This window comes from Dendrobium catenatum, unplaced genomic scaffold (genome assembly GCF_001605985.2).
Source record: "Dendrobium catenatum unplaced genomic scaffold, ASM160598v2 fragScaff_scaffold_52, whole genome shotgun sequence".
NCBI classification, from domain to species: domain Eukaryota; kingdom Viridiplantae; phylum Streptophyta; class Magnoliopsida; order Asparagales; family Orchidaceae; genus Dendrobium; species Dendrobium catenatum.
The window spans coordinates 21,122-30,744 of NW_021318514.1; the positions used below are offsets into that span (position 1 = coordinate 21,122).

At 33.8% G+C, this 9,623-nt stretch overlaps 1 protein-coding gene across 1 annotated transcript; it reads right to left on the minus strand.

Annotated features, from left to right (window-relative positions):
- Positions 1–273: 273 nt before the first annotated feature.
- On the minus strand, positions 274–9,322 carry LOC110111057 (DNA ligase 6). Its single transcript, XM_028694305.1, has 6 exons — positions 6,468–9,322; positions 6,316–6,377; positions 5,658–5,819; positions 5,454–5,542; positions 5,279–5,378; positions 274–543 (listed from the first exon to the last, which is right to left on the minus strand). Exons 1-6 carry the CDS (start codon positions 6,628–6,630, stop codon positions 355–357), a joined length of 765 nt encoding a protein of 254 aa, XP_028550138.1. The 5' UTR covers positions 6,631–9,322; the 3' UTR covers positions 274–354.
- Between the last annotated feature and the right edge of the window lie 301 nt (positions 9,323–9,623).

The window sequence follows — 9,623 nt, forward strand, 5'->3', positions numbered from 1 at the left end:
ATGTTCAGTGATATTCGAGGGAGCCATCCCCAATGAAGTCTAATTGATTAATTTTTAATTATATTCATCTAAAAAAAACTTAATGATGTTAAAATCTATCCTAATTAAATTTTAATTAGCATATATGCATTTTATTTCAAATAATTAAAAATAATTGTAAATATATAAATAATTCAGTCATATGTATGTAAATTTCCCTAATTTTTTTTTTTCATATTTGAGATATTAGAAGAGAAGAAATTATGCATTTTATTATATTCATAAAATATATTACGCAATTTTTATATTATATTCATAAAATATGCATTTTATTTCAAATAATTAAAAATAATTGTAAATTTATAAATAATTCAGTCATATGTATGTAAATTTCCCTATTTTTTTTTTCATATTTGAGATATTAGAAGAGAAGAAATTAGTAGTACCTGCCCCCCGAATTTCCCAAACTAGTTCTGGCGAGAACCACAGATCCGGCGACTCATCAGTTTGGTAGTAGGAAGGTTTCCTGGACAGTAGCCGCTCGCCTGAAAAGAATTCCTTCATCTGCAACAAAATTTCTTTGCTCAGATACATAAATATGGCAATATGGTGAAAACATTACTTTAGAAGAACATGAAAACATATATAATATGAATAAATTTAAGAATGAGAAGTGGAGATTGTATAACAGTAATATGAATAAATTTAAGAATGAGAAGTGAAGATTGTATAACGGTAAAATCTTAGAAAGAGATGATATGGCTATTGAAATTTAGAGAGTTAATGGGTAATATTGTGTTTTGACAGATTTTTTCCATATAGAAAACTAAGATGATGCGTATTTTGATAACAGTTTTTAAGAACAAAATAAATGATTAAGATAATTATAATTATAAAGGATAAACTTATGAGTCATGTTAGAGAGTAACAAGAGAGAATGTTGAAATAAAAACATAGAGAAATTAAAGATGAACCACAATGAAGTAATTTTTGCCATTAAGGAAATTAATAAAAAAATATAGAGAGGGAAAAATGAACTTCATATGATTGAAGAGTTCTATGATTGAGAATTGTGAGAACTTAGTGTGCATTAAACAAAAGGGACATTTATACCACCCGCACCAACCAAATCAATGTATTTACATATCTAACGCCAAATGAAATTTTGAACTAAAAAATTCATGTAATACAAGTGATCAAATGATTGGGAGTCTGATGGAATGTTGACAATAAAAGTTGGTAACATTGTTATGAATATAAACATTTAGGTAAGACTTAGAGTCTTAGACAAATGTAGATAAAAGAGTATTAGTTTTATGAATATGCTAGATTTGGGAATAAAACAATAAACTAAAAAAAGAAAAAGATGTGTATCAAAATATATTGACGTTATTAAAAATAAATATGATGAAATATTAATTAATATTAGCAGTAGTTATGCAATCAAAGAGTTTCCAACTACTACTCTTTGAGTCAATGTATTTATTTATTGATATGAAGATAATTAATAGGGCTGCAAATGAACAAAGCCGAGTCTGAGTATGTGAGTGTTTATGTTTGAGTTCATTTATTATCAGTTTGTTCAAGTTTACTTCGTGTTTAATTCGAGCTTTATTATTTGTGTTCATGTTTGTTCATTTAAATTAATGAGTGTTCATATTTGGTTTATGTTCGATTCATTTAGTGCTTATCGAGCTTTAAACAAACAAGCCTTAACGAGCTATAAACAAGCTCTACTTCTAGATGTTCATTAATTTAACAAATGAGCTTTATCGAGTCTCCTAACAAACAATTACATCGAGCATGTTCGTGAACATATTTAGCGATTTTTTTAAATTATTAAAGTATATTCATGAACATATCTAACGATTATTCTTGAGCTATCAAATAAGCAAGCAAATAAACATATATAACTAGTTTTTTCAAGCTACCAAATCACGAACAAGTGATCTATGATTCATCTTATATTTATTCATGAACATTTTAAACAAACAGTCTAATAAATATGGATAGATGTGAAATGTTTCTTTTTCATGAACAAATTTATTCTATTGAAGGTATAAAATTAAATTAAATTAAATTTATAATAAAAGCAGTTGTCTATGTAAAATGAAATTAAGATTAATCTATATGAATATATTTTCAAACGAAGCTTACCTAATGCATTTCTCTCCATTTGGTGCAATAGCGGAAAGATTATCTTCTACGTTCATAGAAAGACATCAATGGTTATGTTAGTATATATTATAATATTTAATTACTTTAAATTTATTATTTAATAATAATTATATAATTATAATAAATATAAAATATTTCTAGTATGTTTATTAATCAATTTTATAATAAAATATTAATTGAGTTTTTATCGAGCTTATTCATGAGTTCTGAATGGAACATGAATCGAGCTTCTTATCGAGATTAATGTCGAGCTTGTTCACGAGCTTCAAATAATGTTGTTCATGAAAATAAATGAACCAAACACATTAGTGTTCAAGCTTGCTTATTTAAGGACTAAGTATTTAAAATATTAATCAAGTTTATTTGTTTAGTTAATTGAACGATCACAAACAAGATTTAATCGAACCGAGCAACGAGTAGCTCGTCAGAAGTTTGATTTGCTTGCAGCCCTAATACTTAAAATGAAAAATTCGAAAGAGTTTTGGTATATGATTTCCATATCTAACAACTCTAACTGATTATACATCAACTAAAATAAGTGACCAACTAGAATAATAAAAAACAAGTTCAAAAATTAAATAGCCTAAAATTAGTTGAATAAAGATTGAATAAATGATACAAAACACGAATGAGTTTAATGTCAACAATTATTAGCCAATATAATTATATGATAAAATGATATCAATGTGTGATAAGTCAGATATCCTCGATCTACTATATATACAATAACAACAACATCAAGCCTTTATCCCACTACATGGGGCCGGCTACCAGAATCCTTTTTCTTCATTATCATGTTAAGAGTTAAGTTCTCATTTAAATTTAAAAAAACGAAATATCATTTCTAATATTTTCTAACCAAGTCTTTTTAAGTCTACCTCTACCTTTCTTAACATAATCCAAATCTAATAAATCTACTTTCATAAATGGGTCATCGAAAGGCCACCGTTTTATGAAACCAAACCATCTAAGGCGACTCTCTCTAATCTTATCTTTCACTAGAGCTACTTCAACCTTTTTTATGTATATGCTCATTTCGTATCCTGTCTCTAAGAGTAAAGCCACTCATCCACCTGAGCATCCTCATCTCTGCAACACTTAGCTTAATATTATGCTTCTCTTTTAATGGCCAACATTCTGTACCATAAAGCATTGTAGGTCACCACCATTTTATAGAATTTTCCCTTAAGTTTGAGGGGGACTTTTCTATCACACAATAAGCTTGATGCATTCCTCTACTTCAACCATCCAACTTGAATTATGCTAATAATATCCCCATATATTTCACCATTACTCTGAACAATAGACCCAAGATATCTAAAATGTGTACTCTTATTAATGACTTGATCACCCAAAGTCACAAACCCTCCACTAGATCTACTACTACTAAAATTACACTCCATATATTCAGTTTTAGATCTAGTCAAATGAAACCTTTAGACTCTAAGGTTGACCTCCATAATTCAAGTTTACCTTCAACTCCCTCTCCAGTCTTATCAACAAGAAGAATATCATCAGTAAAAAGTATACACCAGGGTATAATCTTTTGCAAATGTCTAGTGAGAACATCCATGACTAAAGCAAAAAGATATGGGCTTATGGCTGATCCTTGATGTAATTCAGCATAAATTGGAAAATACTTGGTCAACCCATCTTGTGTTTGAACACAAGTAACAACACCTGCATACATATCCCTAATGACTTGAATATAAGCATTATTCACTCCTTTCTTTTCTAGAACTTTCCATAGCATTATGGATTAAAAAAAATAAAAAATAAAATAAAATTATATATATATATATATATATATATATATATATGTGTCCTCCCCAAGCTGTGGGGTCGAGTAGCCCTCAATTAGGAAGAAATTAAGGTGGTTTAGGAAAAAGAATTCAAAGGAGGTGCTGTTTAGAGATTACCTTTATAATTGTATTCTTTAAGTAGAATGTTTTCCTAGGGTTAGGGTATCAAATGCTTGTAGAATTGACTTTGTTCTTCATTGTTTTGGGCTCTAGCGGCATCTAGAGATTTGGGAGAGCTAGATCTTCCTCTCCGATTGAAGATCCATTGTATCTTGTGTGTTATCTTCCATCTATCAATATAATCGTTTCCCACTTGTGTTGCTGCGGTGCTTTTCTTATTTCCAGTTTTGCACCTTGCTCAAATTCAAATTCAACTAAGTTTATTTTGATTTCAACAATTGTTCCCTATCAAATTGGTATCAGAGTGGTGTCCGGTTTTGAATTGGAGGGTTACCCTTATTGATTTTTGCTGTGTTTTTTCCTCCAAACTGTTGATTTTTGGTGTTAAAAAGGCAGATTTACGATTTTTTTTGTTGAACAAGATCCAGGTACCTATAGTGGCCAAGAAGGTTGATGCTCTAGAAGAACGTCTTGAATGAGATATGAGCCATATTAAAGTAATGGAGGACAAAATTTCCTCCTTTGGAAGATAAGTTCTCCAACCTAGAAGAGATGGTGAAGGTATTGGAACTTCACAGCCCAACGGTGGCATTAGAAGCAAGAGTGTCTATAGGAGGAAATATAAATTCTGCCAGTCGTAGGGTGATCTTAGAAGGGGAAGAAAGAAGACCTCTTCAAGAGCCTATTCATAGGGAGGAGATAGGTACAAGGTATGGAGAGAGGCATGAACATGTGGGGTATGAACAAAGGGGTGCTAATTTTAGAAGAAGGGAGGTTGATTATGACCGGAGAGGTGCTTATTTTGGAGGGGAGAACTTGAAAAAGGTTTCAGGTACAAGTGTAGAAGGGAGAATCGGGATACTTGTGGGAGACCACCCACTTGGGGAAGGAGAAATTATTTAGGATTCCCGGGGGGGTGGGGGGTAGCGGAGGAAATCTAAGGGTAAGAAAGTTTAAGATCCCCATCTTTGAGAGAGAAGATATGCATATGGGTGGAGGCGGAAAGCAGGGAGGCGGATAGGTTCCATCTTTTGTAACAAAGGCCGGTCCCTAATAGACCAGTCTAACATGATGCTTAAGATTATGTTAGTTGGAGCTTGGGCACAAGAATAAAGAACAATGAAAAGATTAGACAATCAGATATCCATACTCATTTTTTGGTGTTTTATTTAACCACTATCCAGAAGAATTGCACTTACATTGACATAGAAAGAGTCTGAGAAACCAGACATGACCCGGCACACACTCTGGAATTCTTCAGAATCTGGGTTGTAGCATGCCATAAGGAAAGGACTGTACCTGGTCAATCACAAGGCCATATAAATTTAAAACAACGTGAATAGCTCAATGAAGTAAGATTGATCCAATCTTTACCATCCCGCCTTTCTTCCATTCCCATGCCAAGCACCAATTGGAACTAAATCAAGACTATCGCCCAATCCCTCCACATAATCTCGCTTAACCTGTATTTGTTATAAAAATGAAAACTAAGAACTCCAAGTTGAATCAACAGGACCAAGGTTTGGCATGTTCCATTGATTCTCCCATTATCAAATGCATAAAATTGATCATGAATACCTTTAACCATGTCTCAGCACGCTTTGATGCAAAATATCCAGCATCAACATCCAAAGACTTTACCATAATTCCTTCACATGAGGAATGACATGCATCCTCAAAAAATGAGTTTATTTTTCCCAATGTAGTCTCATTACTCACACAAGCTTCATCAGCTTCCACCTGCACAGTAGCCAGAGAAGGGTGTATGTAAATAATTTAACTGTCTTTTACTTGCATTACACATATCGAGCCTTTGATACAAAAAATAACGGTGAAAAATTGATAACGTTTAATACCATATCCTCATTTGATTCTTTCAACCATAATTTGTTTTTGTAATATCTTTAACCTTTATAAGTGCTTGCGGATTTAGTAATGCAAAAGACATTATAAAGGAAATATCAATGGTGAGGAAAGCTTAATTGAAACAGACAAAGATGACTACCGAAAAAAGTTTCAAAAATAAGAAACTTAACTAAAGGCTTCAAGTTATTTGAAGCCGAACTCAATTCAGAATTTATTTAGGATAACAGATCAAATAAATGGGGCAAGCCTTGCAATATAGATTAAAAAGTGTAAAGAATTGACCAGATTGGTTTTCCTGTTTAAGGGAAAATATAGATTGATAAGCTTTATTAATGAAAGCTATAAGTTTGTTTAAATAATCCACACATACAGTTAACTGCTTTGCAAGTTCCAAGAAACCAGGCCTCTCCTTTTGAATCAAATCGTTTATATCTGTAGTTAATAAATGGTCAGTCGCGTCACTGGAATAAAGAATATGTCTATGCAAAGAAATTCTAGCATTTTAACTCATAGGGGTAATACATTTCCTCCTTTGACGTAATGATGATGCCAACAACCTGAAAAAAAAAAAAGAGCACTTGATGCCAGCAATAACATAATTATAAAGACAGCAGGACAAGATGCAAATGATACAGAAGTGTAGAATAGTAGTAATCCTTACAATAAATTTTATCAAGTGAACCATCAAATTAAATCAGATGAAAGAAAATCAATGATGCGACTTCAGTGCGAAGCTCTGCCTTTTATTTCCTTTGCCGGAATAAAAGAAAAATTGTTTTACAACTTACGGAAAAGTAAGGATGTTCGTCTTTCACATCTAATGGAGACAATTGAAATATTTTTATTTTGAAAGATAATAATTTTTTTTTATTTTGCAAGATAGTAGATAAACTACCTTAAGCTATTATTTCCGTCCGATTTTGTTGCATGTATCACTGAGTAAATTGCTGACCCTACATAGTGAAATAAAAATTTGCTTCTTTTGTTGTTGTATCATCACTCAGAAAAGTAGGCATGCTCATGTTTTCAAAAAATTTCCATTCAGAGTAAAATCTTCCAATAAGTGTTTTTAAAGTACAAGACGGTTTTCCTTTTTGGTTCAATTCAGGGCATCGATGCCACTAAGTCCCAATGTCTCTCAAATAAAAAGAAAATATTAGCTTCTTTTGGCCATTTATAGTGAGTTCCACATTAACAAATAGATAAGTAGACTACCAAAAGATAAAATGCCCCCAACAATATTTTGTTCAAATAAGTCATCTGAGATTTCTCAAAAAGTAACAACATTTTAACTGTTGGGTGGAAGTAAGAAGTGGAAAGAAAGACATGTTAAGGGGAACGGTGCAGGCGCAAGCCAGCTCTAAATTTCCTGGTTAAACTAAAAAAAATGATAATAAAAAAAAGATAGCATGATAAAATATATAATAGAATAAATACATCAAATTCATTTAAAATAAATATTTTGATTTGTTTGGATGGCTCTCAAGAAGAGTCATGCTGCAACGGTTAGAACAACTTTATGATCTATAGGTGACGGGTTATAATATGGAAATACATCCTTAAATGCAGCAGCAATGATACAGTATCTTATTTCCTAATCATGAGTTGAAAGAGATGTGAAATTCATGGGCAAGTCTGCATATATGCATTACTATGCCTAAATTGGACTGAATCAGGCCTGAAACATTTGTTGCACAAGTCTACCAAGAAGAACACCGAGTGGACCTTTTTATCTGTATTAAATGATTCAATTAACTAAAATAAGCAAATTATCCCTTTTTGCTAAAGCAGAGAAAGTTTGAATAAAATGGACTAATAAAATAAAAGGCTCAAACTTCAAAATTGAGGGACCAAAATGAAATACATCCATTATTATGGGCATTGAAGGAAGTCTACAACTAGAGTTGCAAATGAACAAATACACTTGATAAGTTACTCTTGGCTTGGCACTATTGGAGCTCATTCCTAATCATTTAATTAACTAATTGAACAAGCTTGAACATTATAAATATTTGATTGATAAATAAACAAATTTGACTAACTTGGTGTTTGATTTGTTTATAATCACGAACAATATCATGTAAAACTCGTGAGCAAGCTCATCAAGAAGCTTGATTAAGGCTTAATAATATGCGAATTTAAGATTTAATTATAAATTTATTTGTTGCGTTTATATGGGAATTTTCTTCTTTTCAATATTATATTGCTTTTAGTTATGAACACAAGCTACTTGCTTATGCTTGTTAAAGTATTTGCTTATTTAGCTGTTCATTCAATCAAAGTATTATTTTTAATTTTTAAACTTAATAGTGATGTAGGCAGGGGGGGGGGGGGGTTCAAATCAATTTGGGTCTTTTTTTGCTTTGGGCTGCTTGCTGCCTCTTGGTTTGGTCCTTAGCTGCTCTCGGTTTGGGCTTTGGCTGCTTTGATTATGAGCTGAAATGTTGAGATCTACTTGGTGCTAGCTCATTAATGCTTGAGCTGATGTTTAACTCATTATTTGATGATATAAATGCACTTCCTAAATCATAAATTCATAAAGATATTTGGAGTGGAGCTTGTTTCTTCCTCTTCTTGTGTCTCCTTGATTTCTTCTTTGAGATTTAAAGCTGAGTGTTGGCTGCCTTTTCAGTTTCTTTTGTCTGGTGTTGTTCCCATGGTTGGCTGTTGGTTTTTTCCTGCTGGTTCCACCCCCTTGAGCTGCCTCTTCGGTTTCTTTCCTGGTAGCCTGTACATGGATGTATTTGGCCTGATTTTTGGGTGGTTTTTCAGCTGCTGTCCTGGTATGCCTTTTGGCCTTCTATTTCCCTTTTCTTGATTGGTTTGGAGTGAGGTTGTTGGCCGTTTGGCTGCCTCTTTTCTCTTATAATTAGAGATGTTTTGAAGCATAAAAAGGTTGATATAATGTGATTTTTGGAGCCAAAAATCTTGAGAGGTTTTTCTTCTTTCTTGGAAAAGCTTGCGCGCTTGTTCCACCTCTTCATCTTCCTTTAGGAAAGCTTGCGAGCTTGTTCTTTCTTCGTCTTGGTCTTCTAACCCCTCTCTTCTCTCCGCAAGATCGACGCCACACTACAGGAAAATACGCGATTACTGTCGGAATTTCCGGCCGAGCGTTTTGCGCCGGTAAAATACGGCGCCTGAAACGGCGCATGCTGCAACGAAAATTTTATGACGTATTTTACGGCGCATTGGACATCGGAAAGTGTCCGACGTCACATGCGCCAGAAAGTACGTCGGCGAAAACCAACATCTTAGTGGTCCCGGCGCACATTACGGCGGAAAAATAACGGGCACATTTACCGACGGATAATGCGCCGGGCTTTTTAAACTCAACGACTTTGTACCGGCACATACTGTGCCGGAAAGGTTTCCGGCGTTTTGGACGCCGGAAAATCCGGCGGCGAAAGCCCTATTTTCGAACTCGAGCTCCTCTGGCCGCTCATTTCTTTCGTGGCTTTCTCTCACATCGCCGCTGTTTCGCTCGTCGCCCTCCGTCGCTCGCCGTAGATCGAGGTCGCTGATGGTCACCAAATGTCGCCGACAGTCACCGCACGTCGCCGACGGTCATAGCACTCCTCGCCAGCGAGAGCTCCAGTTCCGACCGCTAGTATTTGCGGTCCGCCTCCCGTCGTTTACCCGTTGATTGTAAGGTTTTTTATTTCTTTTAGGGGCTGTTTG